We start from the raw sequence: 20,941 nt of genomic DNA on the forward strand, positions 1-20,941 counted from the left end.
AAGACCGTTCACTTCCACCGAATTGAACATGTCAATAAACTACCTTCTCAGAACATGAAAAAAAATTACTCTGGATGACCAGCCTGTAGTTCTTGTGAGTGAAGGTATAAACCGTAACGATACTATAGTGTATAGGAACTAGACTAGAAAAACTTCAGTGCGTGAGTTTTATTTCAATAGCTTTATTTTAACGTACACTGCGCCACCATCGTCGGATTGTATCAATCAATTTATCAGCCGTTTGTGCGCATGTGTGAGGGTTAATCGGGGAATGTGATTTGCCACAAATGTAGTTGGGAAAGTGATTATGATGCTTGAGGCCTGTATTTGATTTCTAGGTGATGCTCTTGTTCCCGATCACGTAGGCGAGGCTTTTAGTGGCACAGAACAGCATAACTACGCAGTAGGAAACTTGGACTGGGAAACTTCAAACACTAGTTGTACGGAGAAGCGAGCGGAGTCTCCAGTGCGTGTTTACACTGTACTTTCCATGAATTCGTATCATCTGTAGCTGCACGCTGTAAACAAATGCAAAATTCACATCAATCTCTGATTGAAGCCATTCAAATTCCTTCGTGATTGTTCCGAATCAAGCAAACTGATTAGCGTTTTAGTTGCCGACCTTACAGCATTGTACGGGCACCACTTTGCTAGCTTTTCCCATTTGATTGATTTATCACTCATCATTCCATCTCGAGTGCTTGGTATCAAGAGGAAGACCAGTTCTACAACACAGCCATCGGGATAGCGTATTTCGGTAAGAACTCGTTTATTTAAATTTCCACCATCCCAAGTGCTTTCAATATTTATAAATGGCTGCTTAGCAACCGATAATTAAATTCATTACGCCATTCTAAAAAAATGACATCTCATTCTCAATTTTTGACATGTTATTAATGATAGCATACAATTTTGTATGTGTACAGTACATGCTAAGCAGCTAACAATATAATAAAAATGAATCATATTACTGGTCAAGTTATGTTAATTCTGTTTTGCCACAATCCCAAACGAAATGATACGACAAAGTGTTAGCAAAATAAATAATTGACTTAATTTCAATAACTTTACAATAACGTAAGCATAATTAACTCGTATTTTTCATACACGTAGATAACATTAGTATATTCTGATTTTAAAATGTTTATTTCTTTTGAGATCACCTTCCTTCCAGACTGAGTTTCATGTAATCGGGATATGCATCGACAAATACACTAATAGAATACATTATTGTATTTTGAATAGTGTTGAGAAAATGTTATTTTCCCTTCGAGATACGATCAACATTTTCTATTATTGTCAAAGACACAGATGTTGTAATCGTCAGTTATCTGTTGGATATGTCAAATCCTGCAGACAAGATGATATTTGAACAGTCGACTCTTAGAAATTGTCCCGCTTCAAATTATACATGTAAAATTCAAACTCCAATATTTGTAAATAATTCTGATAGTATTCCCCCTCTAATCGCCAATCTGAATTGTTGTGACTTTATATAAATCTGTGACTTTTTTAATATGAATGTTAGTAGTGGTAAAAGAGGACTTATTTTTTCGTATGTGCTTTTTGGTAGCAAGTAGTGTAGTAAACATTACATAATTTATATGTGTATGGACTTGAAATGAAAATGAAGTAAAATTACATGGAATTTTGTCAGGAAATGTTGTTAACAAATCAATGACAACTGCTCTTGTTGAAATGTGGACATACAAAGATTCACATGTTATGATTTGGTTGATTATAAACAATGTCAGCTGTTGTCTTTATGTCTTTTGAAAGATTAACAACTAAAATAAAAAGATTTTTAGTTTTTCATGACCTGAAATACAGACCTGTTCAAAGACTGTTGTGACATAATTTATAGCAAGAATGTTCTGACAGTGACACTATTTAGTTTGGTCAAGGTCTGAAAATACTTCACCCCAAAAAAGAATACTAGAATTAAGTGACCTGTACTGAGGCCATTCACTAGGCAACTACAGACAGTACACATGTTTTGAATAACAAGAACAACAGAGTGTGTTTGTGTGTGGAACTATCATAATAACTGTACCATAGACCCTCGGTGTGTTTGTGTGTGGAACTATCATACTAACAGTACCGTAGACCCTCATGTAAGGTCTATGCCAATAGTAAATTAAAAATAGCTACTCCTTGTAACCAGTAAAACATCAACCAAGACTGTATGAGATTTTTTCTTTAATTTTCAAAAGTATAGCATATTATGTATTACTGGAAATTGCTGTAGCACACCCTGATGATGTCTCGTCAGCATCAGACAGTGAAAATATAGGATTTGCTTAAAAATGAAGTTTGTGAGTAGAAATTGTTCTTTGATACTATGAACCCAGAATCCATGACCAATTCATTCTCATAGGAGATGTCGTGTTTTGAATACTAATAACATCTTTGTATTCAGGAGATGTAAAATGTCGTACAGAGTATAAATTCAATGTCTGTATTTACTCATCTCATTGAAATGCAAAAAAATGCCTTTTCAGACTAGTTTGACCAAAGTAAGAAGTGAAAGGTACAAGATGAATAGCGGAGGTTACGATTGTCATACATGCTTTTGCTATCTTTTTTATTGTGCATACATATTTTGTAAATTCAGTGTATATACAGTTAATGACTTGGTCTGAATGTAGAGTGTTAAACAATGACTTCCCTTGACTACATGTATGTGAGTGGCAGCTCAACTTCTTTGTCCAACACATCTTTTGTATCTATACATCCCTGTAGGAAAATCAAAAAGTGTCAAAACACACATCTTGCCCTGGATTGTTAGATTACAGACTGACCTCGATAACGTTTCCAAATGCTATCGAGTGGTAGCGAAATGAATCACCTACCGATTTATATCTCAAGATTAAGTGAATATGTTATCGTGTGATTGATAATTTTAATACTTTGGACAAATTGACACATTTATGTGTTATGTAGGGAAATTAAAAGGTTTAGGCTAACTGTAAGTTGACACTTTATATACTGCTATTGATGTCAGTCTAGTATTGTAGGCAGCTATCTATCAATTTCAATGGATATCTAGCCGCCCACTCTCTCTATCCATGAAATGTTCCATTTAGAATGTGAATCAGAATCCGTAATTTGATCCATGCAATCCGGTATACAATTAGAAAGAAGAGACTGTGTGTAAGGATGGATAGAGTACTTGGGATGCGGGGTCTGAAGAAAGCCAATCCATTTCCGGAATATATAGAGAGAGTGTGTTACATTGTGATGCACTGCAAAAAGATAGAATGGAGTCTAGTGAACAGTCCAATCAAGCATAGCTTGTTGTGGCTAAGTCACTCTGCCTTGTTATCTCTAAAGAGATTCCAATCCAATCTGTACGTTGGTAGAGTTCGTAGACTAGTAGTAGTACAGAGTAGTAGTAGTACAGACTACCTTGTGTTGTATCTCATCCTTCTCGTCATACTCAACCTTAGAACTCAAGAGCCAGTAGACATCGTTTTTGAATTCTGTTGAAGAATTTGTCTTCACATGCCTCTGAATATCTGCCTATTAGCATTAGATATTTCCCTACATTCTCTGAGAGAAGGGGCTACCACCATTGATTTCTTGAAAATGAAAAGAAATTCTGAATAACAATGTGTCCTTTTGTTGTGTAGATATTTTTAAAATTGTATTAAATTCTTAAGAGAAATAGAAATTTAGTTTGTATGCAACCATAAGTGTGTGATTGAAATTGCCAAAAAATGCAGATATTTTGAAAAAGAGAAATACATTTTAACTATGAAGTAAATATTTTGAGGTCAATTAGCATACATGTTGTAGAATAGTCATTGAATTAGCAATACCAGCACTCTGTAGAAGAAATCTCTAGAGGTTTTGATTATAAACACTTTGTTCAAAATGGATAAATGTAATTTTTATACAGTACTGTTCTTTTGTACGGTCATTGAGATATTGATAGGTATCAAAAGATGTACAGTATATGTTTAATATGTTGACTATAATCCCTGGTAGTAACATTTCTTGCATGCTACACTTGTTAGCATTTTTCCATGTGAAAATTCACTACTAGATTTCATGCACGACTTGCTTGCTTATAGGAAGGTTATCATGAGATGACTCAGTCATCAGGTCTGTTCAATATATTTTATCAAGATTTAAATCAAGACTGGGCTTAGCATAATTTATTGCATCTAGCCAGGGGAGGCCGTCAGCAGGAATAAGATTCATTCGATATGCTTCCGTAACTTTTCCGTTCATTTTTCCCATTCATTTTGTATACCAGGTACGGAAGGCCATACATCAGCAGATTTATTGTGTGTGCAATTTCATATATCTTCACTCAATGCCAAGCATATATATTAATCCAGCAATTTTCATCTCAGTTGCTATATTTTATTTCTGTATTTTATGTCTATAATTATGAACATTATGATTTTGACAAAATTACAAAACTTTCTGTGGATATTCAACATCTGGTTATGTATGGAGATTATGTTTTTTGTAAAACCGACAATAAAACTATTATTTATTAGATGTAATTTGATTAAAAAGGAACGAGAGAGTTAATATAAATATAGTCAAACTAAATTGAAGAGTGACTTAGGAAAATATGTCAGTGGTTTCTTTGGTAGATTTGGTATTTTGGTGTCTGTACTTTGGGACATATAAGTTTTGATTTTATATACTCTGGTTGTTCTACATCACAACAACACACATCTACATTTGTATGTCACGTCAATGCATATCTACATCACTGGTTCAGCTGTGTTAGAAGTATGAGTCAAAAATGACTGTTCAAAATTACTATTACATGTACTTTCCCCTAATTTTCTTTGATATTACTGGTGCTGGTATAATTATGTTATTCTCCAATATTTTTCATCATTCAGCCGGAAAATACTTGCTATTCATAATCCGTTGTGAAATCCAAACATTATTTCTGATTCAGAATCTGTTGTGAAATCCAAACTATACATAGTTGAGTAACAGTAATACAAAATTATTTCCAAAATTCAAATGCCATTTTAACAGATTTTTCATACATGTTATCGTCAGTGATTTCATTATTTATTTCTATAATCATAAATTTATTGAGATAATTTATTTCAGGCATATTTTGGTTGTAAGTTAAACTCAAGTAGAGATTCTTGCACCTGTTTATTTGTTCCTTTCACAGGCTGCCATTTATATATTTTGTTTATTTTAATGTCAATTACTTGTGTTATTTTGAATTATATGTAGTGTTTGTTTATGTTTTTGTCACTATTCTTGCAATTTGTTGTCAAACCTATAAAGAGTACTGGTAATAAATAATAAACAATACAAATAGATAATTCATGGTCATGGGTAATTAATGTGTAAATATTTTACAGAAAAAGTCATAAAAATCTGTTTTCATATTTCAAAACATGATGGTAATCAATGAGACTCAAGGCCATATGTGATAGAACATTAATGTTTTGTAATAAACTTGATAAAAAGCCTTTAAAACCGTACACTTTATTATTCAATGTTATAAACAGAGGTCATATGATGGAGTGTAATAAATTTTGGACAAAAAATCACCATAAAAATATAATAACAGGCTATGTTTTATGGAGTGTTGAAGTTAACATGTAGAAGAAAAAAGAGAAATATCAGTTAAAAATTCAATATTAGTTGTAGCGGAAAACTGAAGGCCATATGTCATGAGGAGTTTAACAATTTCGCAATAAAAAATGGAGAATAAAATAGTCGAACAATATGAAATTGATAGCCATATGTTATGTAGTGTAAAGGCTTAGTGAAAAAGGGGATATTGCTGTAAAAAATCCAAACATTATTGAAAATGAAAAACTAAGGCTATGTGGTGGAGTGTCACATGTAACATTTTTAAAAAAAAAGAAGTAAAATGAGAAAAATCAATGAAAAAATTCAAACCTTACTAAAAGTGAGTAACTGATAGCCTAATTAAGAAAAAAATTAGATAAATCAGTGAAAAAATTCTAACGTTATTGAGAGTGAATAACTGATAGCCATATGTGATGTAGACCACAAAACAAAAAGCATGCAAGCTGTAGAGTGAATGAGACAGACTGATTTGAAGTCTATAATCAAGTCATTGAGTTAGAAAAATGTAGCCTTGGAGAGTGTCAATGTGCGTCATACTGATGGGAACTAAATCCAGGCAAGTGGTGAAACTAGTGTTTAATAACAACACTGAGAGACTCTATGACTCTTTGTTTGTGTATAGTTTACAGTAAGGCTGAGTCTGATTGACACTTGGCTGTATGAATTGGTGGGGGATGGGAGGGATGCCTGGACTCAAACAGAATGAGATGAAACACAAACAGATAGATGAACAGACAAATGAATAAGTATACAAAAAATAGTGCGCCGTGAGAAAAAAAATCATTTGAAATTCAGATTGTATCATGAAGTATAGATACATGTTAATATATCAGAAAGATGACATTAATTTTAGTGACATCGTCATGACGATATCTCCCATGGTAAGTTCTATTCTGATATGTCTATCTCATAACACCTTAGGTCTTTTAATGAAGAGGTCATGGACTCTACATTAATTTTTATGCAGTTTTTCTCTACCTATAATCAATTCTAAAAACATTATTGTATTGATTATTTTCAGATGAATATTATAAAATGTAGCATATAAAGTAATCAGCTTGAGAGGTATTGGCAAATGGTGACCCTATTTTTTTCTGTTGTAAAACATATAATCCATGAACTTTGACCTTTTCAATTTTGACCAACATTGCACTATCAATACTGAATAATTTCATATCGTCAGTGTATTAACTGATTTGTGAATTAGAATGGTGTTCATCTTGAGATGAAGTCTCATTATGTTGATTTGAACACTGCTTGCAGAAAAAAAATTAATTTGCTATAGTTGAACTCAATCAAGCCATCTTGTTGAAATATCTGTAATAAAAAAAAAATTATGTGGTCCGATTACATTCAATTTTAGAATAGGTGGGGTACATGTAGGTAGATTTTTTATGTTATTTTATTATATATTTTTTTTCTGAGTGTCTAGTTCAGGTTTTCCATCGTTTTCCAAATGGTCTCTGTGTTATTTATTTCTTCCCATCAGATGTACAGCCATTACAGATTGAAAGAACAGTTTATATTGTCGTCATTTTCCACATCCACTATTTCTCGTGAGACTTCACAATTATTGCGATTTTATTATGTTTTTCTCAAATACATAAAGAACTTTAGGGTTGGCACTGAAAAACTAGGTGGGTTGGGTAACAGGAACCAAACAATTATTTTTATTAGGGCTTAGGCATATTGAATGCCATTCGATGGTGATTTTGGTGACAGATTCTTGACCCATGGTAGTTAGACTGTCAAAAAATACACAAATGATGGAGATGTATATTGATGGAGTCACTGGATTGTAAGTTTTATGATAGGATTGGTTGTATCGTGTATGTTACTTGATGTCAATGTGAATATTGTATGACAGAGCAAGAGTTGAGTGAAATGATATCTTTATTACAAGCACCATATCACCTGTGTACATAATAACATAACAGTTGATACCTGTATTACAAGCACCATATCATATGTCCACATATTAACATAACAGTTGATACCTGTATTACAAGCACCATATCACCTGTCTACATATTAACATAACAGTTGATACCTGTATTACAAGCACCATATCATATGTCCACATATTAACATAACAGTTGATACCTGTATTACAAGCACCATATCACCTGTCTACATATTAACATAACAGTTGATACCTGTATTACAAGCACCATATCATATGTCCACATTTTAATATAATAGTTGATATCAGTATTACAAGCACCATATCATATGTCCACATATTAATATAATAGTTGATATCAGTATTACAAGCACCATATCAACACAATGGTGTACCATTGTAAGATTCCTAGAAAGACTTGTGCAAGAGCCCTGGTTTAGCTACATGTACTTATCCTGTTTATATCACAATGTGTGTTTTTGCTGACTAACCGCTTGTAATGTTAGTACCGAGAAACGACTAACTGCAAGTAATGTTAGAACCAACAAACAACTAACTGCTTGTAATGTTAGAACCAACAGCAATTACTGCAAACCCAAATCACAGATTCATTGTGATGTGAACAAGCTATGGTCTACTTGCATCTGAGCTATATAGTTGTGCCACTATAGTTCTGTGCCAGGGGTAATCATCGTAAAGCGCTTTGAGCACAAAATGGGAAAGCACTATATAAAAACTAACATTATTATTATTATTATTATCATAGCTACATGCCTTGTAGACTTAGTCTGTGCATAGTGCACACATATACATGTATTAATTCCAAATTTATTAAACACACTGACTAACTAACTTTAGACAAAAGTGAAAAGATTTCTTTTATATTGATCTACGTGCTTTAGTGTATAAAGTAAACATATCAAATTTTAATGTTAGGTAGATTGCTTTAAGAGAAATATTCTTTAATTTTTAATTTATTTTCTGTCATCCCTAAGATTCATTTAGAATTCAATTCATATCTTGAATTTCTGAGGTCTATTTTTTGTATTATCAGCCAGAAATACAACTCAAAGTCGTGTCAAAAATTGTACACAGTATTAGTCATAAACAAGACGTGAATACTAAATAAGAATAATAAATAAAATATCGTGTAACTTTAACATAACAAACATATTCAACTTGAAAATAAAAATAAGAAACACATCAAAATATACAATTACTTTTTAGTATGTGGTGCATGTGAGTAAAAATATGGAGACAAGGTAAAAGTCAATTTTCAAAATTTAATACTTGAGTTGGAAGAGATGATAGAAAGCAGCAACGTCCATCTTATAATGATGTAGAAACTAGTAACCTGATAGAATCTCAATCCACTTTCATTTCAGCTGCTAGCTACAGCTCTCGCAATTCAATTTTGTGAAATTAGTAGCCAGTATTGCCATGATGGTCCAATCCTAGCTACTCCATTACATATTAAAAGCAATTCTTATAAGATGCATTCTAAGTCTTCTTGATGTTTTCAACATAATATCACATACAGCCTAGTTGAGAATTGTATTAATTGTCATTTTTTATATATCAAAATTAAATTGCCATGATTGTTTTACCTGCTGGATTTTGAAGATTCTATTTTCAACTCACACTGGAATTGTTTTTGTTGAAGTTTTCATTATAGAAGAAAACTAACTCCCGATCTCATACAGGGAAATCCTGATAGTAGTTGAGATCAAAATGAAAGTGTTTGAGAAGACAGGTAGATTTTGTCAAAGTACATTTGTTATTTAAATAAATAAACAAATTGCATTTTGAGAAGATTTTAGGACAATTTCACAAGATGTTACACACATGTACTTGAAGAAAAAGATAAAGATTTAAGAAAAGGTGATTAATTATTGAGAGGTTCCTAAACCCTTCTAATAAGTCTGGGGAATCCAGGCAGATCTTGAATTAAAGTTTTCTTTTCCAAAATAACTGTAACAAATGAAATAAATCCTTTTCCAAAATACTGACAAAATGAAATATTCTTTTCAAAATTAGTGTACTTAAGACGGAATATTCTTTTTCCAAAATCACTACAACAAAATGAAATATATTGTTTTAAAAAATTACTGTAATAGGATCATGTTATTATCTTGATTACTCATAAGGGAGAACATTGATCTCTCATACAGCCCCCCCCCCCCCCCCCCCCCCCCCCCCCCCCCCCCCCCGTATTATACAGCAGTTGTTGATATGACACATTACAATTGCCATCAGTGGTTGTTGCAGTCAATGCACGTCTACCATCGCAACCACTAATGAATACAGTGAACCTTCTTAGAGTCAGTATTTTCTGTTGTTTTCAATGCCATTCTAAATCATAAATCATTAAAAACTGACATTTCCACCTTTTAATGTTTGCCTTCACAACTCAATAATAATTGTATTATTTAAAATTTCCGTCTTGGTTCTGAGACGGTAAAATATTTTTCTGTGTCCAATCTCATCAAAACTGATGTCTCATTTTTATGAACTATTAATATCAATATAATCATAGACTGTAAAATGTACCAGAAAGTTGATGCAATGTCATATCTGGTCTTCATGGACATTGCAGCACTGAGTTGTAATTATTAATTTTACTAATAAACTTAATATCAGTTATCATTCACGTCTATAATTTAGAGGCTATCCATGGCATCAAATCTGGGTGAAGAGAGATCTTGTGATGTGAAGTCATGTATAGCATCTAGACCTACCACATACAAGATGACAAATAGAACTGTGTACATAATCAGTGAATATATACAGTATAGTGAAATAGTATGTCAAAATGGAAAACATCAACACATCCTGTAGGTTACTATTACATAAATGGTCCGTCATTCGTTTGTTTTTGTATGTCATCTGACTGACATCATTTTATTGTTTTTCTTTATTTTTTTTATTTAATTTGTTTTTATTTGCGGGTTCTCTGAAAACTTTACAAATCTATATAAAAGGAGTACAGAAACTGAAATGCAGGAAATACAGTAGTATATGTACTTTGACAGGGATGGGGAAATGATTTACACTGTGAGGCCATTTTGAATACATATTGCCTGGCCATGAGGGCTATAGCACCCGTTTATTACACCCGAGGGACTGTGAGTTACCAGAATCACGTGCTATTTCCCGAGGCCAAAGGCCGAGGGAAATAGCATGTGATTGTGGTAACTCACAGTCACGAGGGGGTAATGAACGGGTGCTATAGCCCGAATATAGGCCAGGCAATATGTGTTTTATAATATACCTCATGCTGTGAACTCGCGGTGGCAAATGACATCATCAGAAGCTGCCATTTTGACCTGCTGTGAACTCACGGTGGTCACGTGACCATGTAATAGTTGATGGAACTATTTCCCTAGGGAAATAGTCATTCTATTTTCCTATCACGTGACTGATTCTAGCGAATCATGGCACAGCATTATCACTAGGTATATTATAATATTGTTTATTGATGTTTCAGTCCCTCTAGGAATGCCACATTTCCACCAGTCACTTTTGGAGGAGGTGTGAAATTCAAATAGCTACACATAATAGTAAAATTCGAGTAGTAAAATCCTTGTGTTTTATACTGAAAAACATTGGCAACTGCATGTCTGTGTCTTGTAGCAGTACTTTTTATGTGGTTGATTTCATTTAGACTAATAGTAAATGTAGCAAGAAACTGCATTCATTCAATTTTGCTAACTTAAAGTATAGCATCTGCAGATTCTTCAAACTGAGAAAGTGAAGAGATTACAGTAACCTGCAATGCACTGTACAAAATGTACAAGTACATCTATTTAGGTTCCATCAACCAGAATTAGTCATTGTTTATTTCAGACCATTATCATGTCACAGATTTTGTTAATAATGAATTTAATATGATACTCATAGTACATGTTATGGTCTCTCATACATGTAAACCTGTCTTTTTCTGAAATTTGTACACTTTTCCAAAAATGCTGTCCCATAAAGTTTGAAGTAAACATATTTTTTTTTTGCTCTAAATTTATTCAGAATGAAGTCAAGTTAAATCAACAGTATATGGCCATAATAGCTTTCACTTAAAGATCATAACAAATTAATAAGTGATACATTGCATGTGTTAAATGTGAAATCTAAAAATGTTAAAATCGGTGACAATTATTAATCGTGGCAACCTGGCCTATATTGTGAACGTCATCAAATATGTAGCCGTATCATCAAATATTTAATATACCTTTCAATAACTGTTTCAATATAAACAGCTGTGACAGGGTTTTGTGTTTCCATGGTAACATTTTGTTGTACAGAGTTGTGATTTATTAAGATTTTGAAGGTAGTGGTGTACTTAGCGTTATGTATGTTATACATGGTTAGAATTATATTATGCTGTACACAAAATGTGATGCAGAATACAGTGTGCAAACAGTTTCCCATGCTGTGAATCAATATTTGTTATTCAGCAGTCACTTTAGCTTTAGCATGTTAGTGGGTAGATTGTAATGTCTTAAATATAAAAAAAAGGAAAAAAACAAACACATGATGGTAGTATTGTTCTGTACATGTAAGTAGCCATTGGGTTCTTGAAACTTGTCTAACTTCCAATTTCACCTTCTGTTCAGTAAAATTTCTAGTACTTTGCCATCAGCTCTGCAGTGTATTGATCTCAACTAGTTGAAAGCAGGGTAATCGGCAGTATTATCTGGCGGAGTGGTAGTAAAACCTTATGCTATAGATGTGGCCTTCACTGATGTCAAACCAAAGTAGATTCATATACCCTTGTAAAGGGCCTGAAGTGTTAATGTTTGTGTAGGCTACCATGAAGAGAGACATTGCTTTTAGTCTGATGTTCATGGTTGCTTGTACATGTAGTAAGTACTGTGGTAGACTTTTTTTTTCAGGAAATGTTGACTAATGATAAATACTAAAATATCAGAGTGAAAAAATAGTATCTCATATTTATGAGGAAATTGACCAACATTAGAGACACATAAACTTGGTCTCGTGATCTTAATAAACTGAGAACACCTGTATATTTGTGCCCATAAACTCTCACAAGTGGCTTAGTACTCCTTTATATTGTCAAGGTAGAGACAGTATGACATGTGACATTACCATGCTAATCACATGCTAATCACATGATGACTGTGTAGTACCTGTAAGTACTTGATATTCAGTATTCAGAGTAAACCAAAGCAAATTGCTTTGCCTTTAGTGTCAATGCCAAGTTCGTTGTCATCGATCATAGGATTGACTGGTTGCTGCTACAGCTAGGTCAAATTCAAAAGAAGCAAAATTAGATATGATAAAATATTGATTTATCAACAATTCAAATGTAGTACGAACATTTTAACCAATACAGGCAACATAATTGATAAGGGTGGAAGGGAATTGATAGTGTTACAGATATATTTAACTGTTGTTGAAATTCAAACTAAATTAGTATTCACCTATTAAATTACCTACAATATTCCAATGTTCTGTCAAAGTCAGCATAATTTAATTAAATGATAATTTTGCCATAGGTTATTGTACTGTATTGATAAACCATTACAAAGTGACGTCTTGACCAAAGTATGATATGTGATGATGGCAGAATTCAGTTTTATGTACAGTTTTACCCGTTTATGTTTTCGTCTATAAATTGATATTTCTTATTTACTCCTGTACAAGTAAAAGTAAGTGTGCAATACAATTGTGTCTGATGATGTAAAAACTAGCTAGGTCACAACCCTCTCAACAGGGACCACATACACTATAGAAACTGCCACTTTTTATCAACAATGCTTAGATGACATCTTCCAATGATGGTTGGTGATGGCAGACAGTTAAATTGATACTTCAAAGTTTAATGACTCAGTACTAATAAGACACCTACATACTGTGTACTGTATAGTGTGTAGGTGTAGGGTTGTTTTAATGACTCTACAAATAAGTGACCAAAGTAATAATGCTATAAAGGCTTTTAAAAAAATGTTTGATTCCGGTTACCCAGCCCCATCTAGGTTTTCTCTGCCGACCCTAAAATTTGGGATATATAGTCAGTGGATGGGGTATATACAAAAAATGTAGTCAGTGGATGGGGAATACAGTCAGTGGATGGGGCATACAGTCAGTGGATGGGATATACCATCAGTGGATGTGGCATACAGTCAGTGGATGGGGTATACAGTCAGTGGATGTGGTATACAGTCAATGGATGGGGTATACAGTCAGTGGATGTGGTATACAGTCAGTGGATGGGGTATACAGTCAGTGGATGGGGTATACAGTCAGTGGATGGGGTATACAGTCAATGGATGGGGTATACAGTCAGTGGATGTGGTATACAGTCAGTGGATGGGGTATATAGTCAATGGATGGGGTATATAGTCAATGGATGGGAATAGTTAGTGGATGGGGTATACAGTCAGTGGATGGGGTATACAGTCAGTGGATGGGGTATATAGTCAGTGGATGGGGTATACAGTCAGTGGATGGGGTATACAGTCAGTGGATGGGGTATATAGTCAGTGGATGGGGTATATAGTCAGTGGATGTGGTATACAGTCAGTGGATGGGAATACAGTCAGTGGATGGGAATACAGTCAGTGGATGGGGTATACAGTCAGTGGATGGGGTATACAGTCAATGGATGGGGTATGCAGTCAGTGGATGGGGTATACAGTCAAGGGATGGGGTATACAGTCAGTGGATGTGGTATACAGTCAGTGGATGGGGTATACAGTCAGTGGATGGGGTATACAGTCAGTGGATGGGGTATACAGTCAGTGGATGGGGTATACAGTCAGTGGATGGGGTATACAGTCAGTGGATGGGGTATACAGTCAGTGGATGGGGTATATAGTCAGTGGATGGGGTATACAGTCAGTGGATGGGTTATACAGTCAGTGGATGGGGTATACAGTCAGTGGATGGGGTATATAGTCAGTGGATGGGGTATATAGTCAGTGGATGGGGTATACAGTCAGTGGATGGGGTATACAGTCAGTGGATGGGGTATACAGTCAGTGGATGGGGTATACAGTCAGTGGATGGGGTATACAGTCAGTGGATGGGGTATATAGTCAGTGGATGGGGTATACAGTCAGTGGATGGGGTATATAGTCAGTGGATGGGAATAGACAGTGGATGGGAATACAGTCAGTGGATGGGAATGCAATCAGTGGATGGGGTATACAGTCAGTGGATGGGGTATACAGTCAGTGGATGGGGTATATAGTCAGTGGATGGGGTATACAGTCAGTGGATGGGGTATATAGTCTGTGGATGGGGTATATAGTCAGTGGATGGGGTATATAGTCAGTGGATGGGGTATACAGTCAGTGGATGGGGTATATAGTCAGTGGATGGGGTATATAGTCAGTGGATGGGGTATATAGTCAGTGGATGGGGTATATAGTCAGTGGATGGGGTATATAGTCAGTGGATGGGGTATATAGTCAGTGGATGGGAATACAATCAGTGGATACAGTCAATACACAGAGTCAGTAGTCTGATGATTAAATTATCAGTAACATTAAACAACAAGAAATAAACAAATTGTGAAATGTATTTATAAATGTGTCTATAAATGTATAACTATGAAAATATGAGGTGCAATTAGTTTAACACATAGGATACATGTACATGTATGTCCAGTTTGCAGTGTAATAAGTCATCTGGGACACCATGTCATTATTAGTAAAACAGTTTAATTTGCATATTAATTGAAGATAATTGGATGAAACAGGATCAAAGAGACAATGCTGTTGTGGGGAGAAAAGAGGTGAAATCATTTCTGAAAAGAACAGTTGGCATTTGTATATGAATAATTTAAAAAAACATAATTTTGGAATTTTTGAAAAATCATATTGCTGTCAAACTCAGGCCAATGGAGTGTACTAAAATTCACCAAATTTATAGTTAAATTTGCTCTTGATATTCAGATTGTGGTTGTAGTGAAATTCACTGAGTGAATGTCATCCTTTCGTCAGAATTTGAAATCATGTTATTTGTCAAATAAGGATGTATAGATTAAATGGCAGACATTTTCATTTTGATTTGTTTTGGGGATTTTGCAAGCCATGTAATTGAATTGCAAACAAATAAATAATTATTGCAAATTTATTACGTGAATAATATGATGACTTAGTAAGAGTGTAAGCGATGTGATTAAAGAATGGAATGATCTGAAAAGGGGACAATAATATGGCTGTTACATTTCCAGAGGGAGGAAAATATAACTTTGATCAGCCTGAAGAGTTTATAGGTTATTGGAAGATACAGGGTATGTCGTATGAAAATTAATGTAAATGATCACCTATTATTCCAGACACGTCTTTAACATCTGCCACTCATTTTTTGTAAACGTTCTCTCAAACTTTGGTGTATATGTGCATATTTTGGACCTGTATATGTCAACATTGAGGACTTTTGGTGCCAATTGAAGATAAACGATGGTTTCTTTACTAACAGGTTCTCTAGGAGGTTGGTAACTAGTATTTATTGTTGACTTACACTTTTCTTTCTTTTTCATGTTTCCTTTTTGCAGCTTTATATATTAATTAGTATCAACGAGTGCAATATAAGTGGTGTTTATAATTGAAGATGGCTGCCTTCGTTGCAAAGCAATTGGTTGGTAACAAGATTAGCAGTGTAAAAGGTTTGAATTTGTATTCATGTTATCTGTTTCACATGTTTGTATATGTGTGTGTGTGTGTGTGTGTGTGCGCGTGCGTGCGTGAGTGCTTGCGTGTGTGTGTCTGTGTGTGTCTGTGTGTGTGTGTGTGTGTGTGTGTGTGTGTGTGTGTGTGTGTGTATGTTATAGTGTTATGGATGTCAAACTTATCCTATAAGTCAAAATAAACCACAATTTTACAAAAATTGTACAACCCTTGACTTTTGATTATTTTTTTTTACCAGGTTAACTTAGTGTTTCATAAATTACACTTTAACATTTATACATTTTATGTATTTTTTTTGTTCGGGAAGGAGGTAGATTTTTTTTGTCTTTGCTGATACCAGTGGATCATAGTATAAGGATACATTAGGTCATTTAAAAAAAAAAATTGTCATCATTGTATCGGTAGTTATTACATTCAACCCACTGTCTTAAATTATGCATGTGAAAAAATTATGTATTCAGGACATCATTTTAAAAGTCGTCTCCAAAATAATCAGAAATGGCTTATCGCAATATAGTTTTTGATATTGAAATAAAAAGAATTCTGTTTGTATTATTCAGTTGATGAAAAGCTGACTAGAGTTCCAAATATATGCTTAGTGTGTTATCTTTTGTTGTAGGATCATATTTAGTTAGCAACATTTATTGTAATCTTCGTTTTTTTTTCCAAATCTACTCACACATAGTTGTAGTTGGTATTTTATTATACATCAAGGTGAGTAGGATTATGAGTGAAACAAAAATATTAAATTTCAATTTTTTTATTTTGACATATTTTGGGAAGAATTTAGATTATTTTGATCCATTTTTATGAAATTCACAGTATTTTAAAATATTGATATCATACTTTTATAAAAATCTGTGTTTTATTGGAATTATACTATTTTCTGTCTACATTATTGCTATGACCATGAAAACTTCCTGAATACAGTTCATTTCAGCGTAAACATAGAGTAAAACGTGATTCTTGCACCAGAATGAAGCCACAAAAAGTCTGTAAAAAGACTTGCCATACCTCAAGGACTGTTTTTAAATTTAACTTATAACGGTTTTTTTCTCTTGACTTATTTCATAATGTCAATAATTTGATCAATGTTAACAAAATGGAGGCCTTCACCACATACAGGAATTTGACAATGTTCATGATGAGTATATGAGTGTTTCAATGAAAGTGTTCAGGTACACAGTCAAGATCTCAAATACTCCTTCCTGTTGACATCGATAAAATGTATGCACAACTACTGTAAACTGAGATATTGTACAACTAGAAAATTTTGCCATTTTAGTCTTTAGCTTGTTCTCAAAGACTAGTTAATTTATTTTGACTAATTTCCAGACTGGTACACTGTGTTCATGTACAAGAAGTCATTTTAGTCACTACTTATTTTACAGATTTGAATTTAGTAACAACCCTGAAAGAAAGCCTGATTGACAAACAAATGTTCTACTTAAGATTGGATATGTGACTTGAAAATAGACAATTTTATGTTGATAGCCGTCGAGCATCAATGATTTTAATTTTCATTTGATGTATTTTATACATCCATGTATTCAAGTTACATTGTCTTATTGAATCCCAAAACATCACTTTATTAATTGATATTGTATGTATTTCATAATGAATACTACAAATCTGTATTTGTATTATTATGTAGAGTTAGAAACTATCACTGTATGCATGACAGTACTCGAAATATTTTGTCTTTCCTTCCCTGTGCTATATCAATTTAAAAATATTTATCTAGTGTCATAAATTGTAACATCTGGTCTGTCTGTATAGAATAGATAGTTGAAAACACTTTTATCCTAAAAATGTAAATTCCATATAATATAAAAAAAATTGAAAATGCTACTAGTCGGGGTTTTATTGTTATGAGACTATTGTTTTGCAAATTTTGTATTTCTGATTGGAAATGTGTGTTTTTTATCTGTTCATCTTCTACTAAAGCTGATGGTGAAATGCTATGAATAATTAAAAATGATATTTTGTTTTTATAAAGTTATTGTTTATGCTTTTAAAATAATTTGCACATTTATCTTACAAGGACTTTATGGGAAAAAGTGGTGAGAATTATAAGATATGGCATTAAATTAACAATTACAAAATGTTGTATAACATATTTAACTTTATTTCCTTTAAGTGGAAAATAATGTTTCCTTTCCCAGAGTTTAGTAAAATAAGGGAAGAAATGTCTAAAATGCCAGGAAATACACATTAAATAGTGAATTTGATGAAAAGTTGAAGTCAATTTTGTAAGGAGGACTTTATCATAGACATTGATACTCAGCAAATGCTTCATCAGGTATGGAAATGACATTTCATGTGAACACTGAAAAATAACATTGAGATAAACCAATATGCGGCCTAATTTTCATTGTCATTTTTTACTATCGCCTTGGTTACTGGTTGTGCATACAGAAATGTGAAGCTAAGCAACAACACCTGAAGCAATGCAAGAATCAATACTAGTTTAGTGATGTCCTGCGACTAACTTAAAATATTTCACTGGAGATTGTTTTCATAATTTTTTCTTCCTTATTTGCTGCAATTTTAGACTGAACAATATGTTGTAATGCATTTGTATATTTGTCAGAGGCCAGAGGCATTTTTGAGTTATTAGGTTAAAATGGCGATGACCATGCAGTTTTTATTTGTGTGTGTGTATATATATTCATATATATTGACACACACACACACACACACACACACACACACACACACACACACACACACACACACACACACACACACACACACACACACACACACACACACACACACACATATATATATATATTAGCTTTCTATTATAATGTGTATTTTAAATCAAGAATATCGCTATTTTTGGTCAGCATTAAGATTTTCATCATCATTGATATTCACCATTGATGATAGTAAAATATTCAGAATTTCCATTTGATGTTATTGATTATTTATATGAATGTATTAGTTTTTAAGGAAATTGTTTAAATTATTTTGGTATTGAAAAACGGCAAATATGAGATATGTCATTTAGTGTATTTTGGTTACTGCAATTTATTTAAAGGATTCAAACTTGTACAATTTATTATTTATAGCTGGTCTCTGCAAAAAAAAAATAACCAAATTTATTTTGATTTGAAATATACAAGACAGAGAAGCAGTTGTAATGGTCATGTAGATAGATAGCAAGATGATTGAAAAAAATGTTGTTTTAGGCATCAACATCTGTTCACTGATTTTATTCTGTATGGGTAATGAAATGTCTACTGGAGGAAAGCCAAAATCCAATTCATTGATTTTATTCTTGCACTCTGGGTGTTTATTGATTCACATACGTACACATACATTAGTTATAATGCATATTACATTGAAATGTATGATAGAATCGATTGAAATGTACGCATTGTCAGGAAATGTTCAATTGTTATGCACCTCAATGAGGTATAGATCTGTGACACTTTCATAACATCAATAGAAAATATGTTATAGTAGGGACGGCCCTATTCCTGTTTTGAATTTTGCCGATGATTACCATCAATTTTCAATATTCGTGGCATTCTTTTTATATATGTAGTGTGCTTATGAACCATTATTTCAGAACATCAATTTCATGGCAGTTTTACCCACTTTTATACCTGTCCAACCTATAACAAAATGGTATCTTCTATTATAGGAAATGAGAGGCCATGAGTAGATAACATTTTTAAAATTGGAAAAAAAAATTACTTTTTTTATTTTTATACTGGCAGTTTAATAGATAGAACTGTTTGTAACAGATGCTAATGTTGCAGGAAATTGTCATAATGCATCATGAATTTATTTTGATTTCAATGCAAGGAAAGTTACAGGGTTATAAGTCTGTGAAAGGGATTATGAATGAAATAATTTGTGTGTGAACATGTTTATTACACAAGTCACCAGGTGCCTATATTTATGTCATGTGATTGAATTTAGTCATAGATATATCAGGTCAGGTCATTTATAGCAGATTATATCACCAACCATAAGTTAACCATGTTAGATTTACAGTGGCTAAATCTGACATTTAAACAAACAAACAAACAAACAACCAAACAAACATGTCATGTGTCACTGTGGTGATTTAAAATTCGAATAACTTAAAAACAATTGACAAATTATCCTGCATTAGTAATTTTTTATTTTTACTTTCACTTCACTGTTGTTTGATGTGTTATTGTCTGAGTATTTGGTTCTTCATAGAAAATAGTTTCATATCATCCAAGAATGAGTTGTAGTTCTCCTTGAACTGTTAATACCCACTATAATATGCACAGTAAAATGTTGAATGAAATTCTGAACATAAAGTGTATACAATTAGACTTAGGGCACTTTACAATTTGTTGTTTGTTTATTTGTGTAAAAGTGGCATAATTAAGTTTTCATTCAACTCCATTCATGACAAATATGCTAATTTAGAATGTAAGCAATACTTCACAATGTAATCAATGAGTATATAGGTCTGTAGTAGTTGATGAAACCACCATACATAGATATTGACGGCACGCGATATGTTTAGATATATATTGGGGTTAATAGATCACTCTCTTGGTAAAAGACAGATTATTAACTTATTTAATATGTTTCATTCACACCACATATAAACAAATTTATAGGTTTTTTTGTCAGAAATTGCTGGATGCATAATTTAGGAAGATGCCAAACTTTGTCTTTTTCACTCAACTTGATTCATACAAGTTCTTTTTATTCCAAAGTTGATATTTTTTCTGTGTAGTTTTCCAATTTATAGTTCTTCAACCAGCCAGTGTGTTGTGTACACATTGAAACAGTTCCA

The 20,941-nt window shown here is 33.1% G+C and overlaps 1 protein-coding gene across 2 annotated transcripts in view; it reads left to right on the top strand.

Annotated features, from left to right (window-relative positions):
* The first annotated feature begins 278 nt into the window (after nt 1–278).
* LOC144446510 (complexin-like) overlaps nt 279–20,941 on the top strand; it is a 45,739-nt gene continuing 25,076 nt past the window's right edge. Inside the window, exons 1-2 of one of the 2 annotated variants that reach the window (XM_078136285.1) lie at nt 279–757; nt 16,014–16,124. In XM_078136285.1, the coding sequence (XP_077992411.1) occupies nt 16,070–16,124 (55 nt within the window). In that variant the 5' untranslated portion in view covers nt 279–757; nt 16,014–16,069. Of the gene's footprint in view, nt 758–15,805; nt 15,950–16,013; nt 16,125–20,941 lie in introns of those variants that run through there. The other variant, XM_078136286.1, reaches the window with a different exon arrangement.

The sequence above is a fragment of the Glandiceps talaboti genome, chromosome 15 (assembly GCF_964340395.1).
Source record: "Glandiceps talaboti chromosome 15, keGlaTala1.1, whole genome shotgun sequence".
Lineage (NCBI taxonomy): Eukaryota > Metazoa > Hemichordata > Enteropneusta > Spengelidae > Glandiceps > Glandiceps talaboti.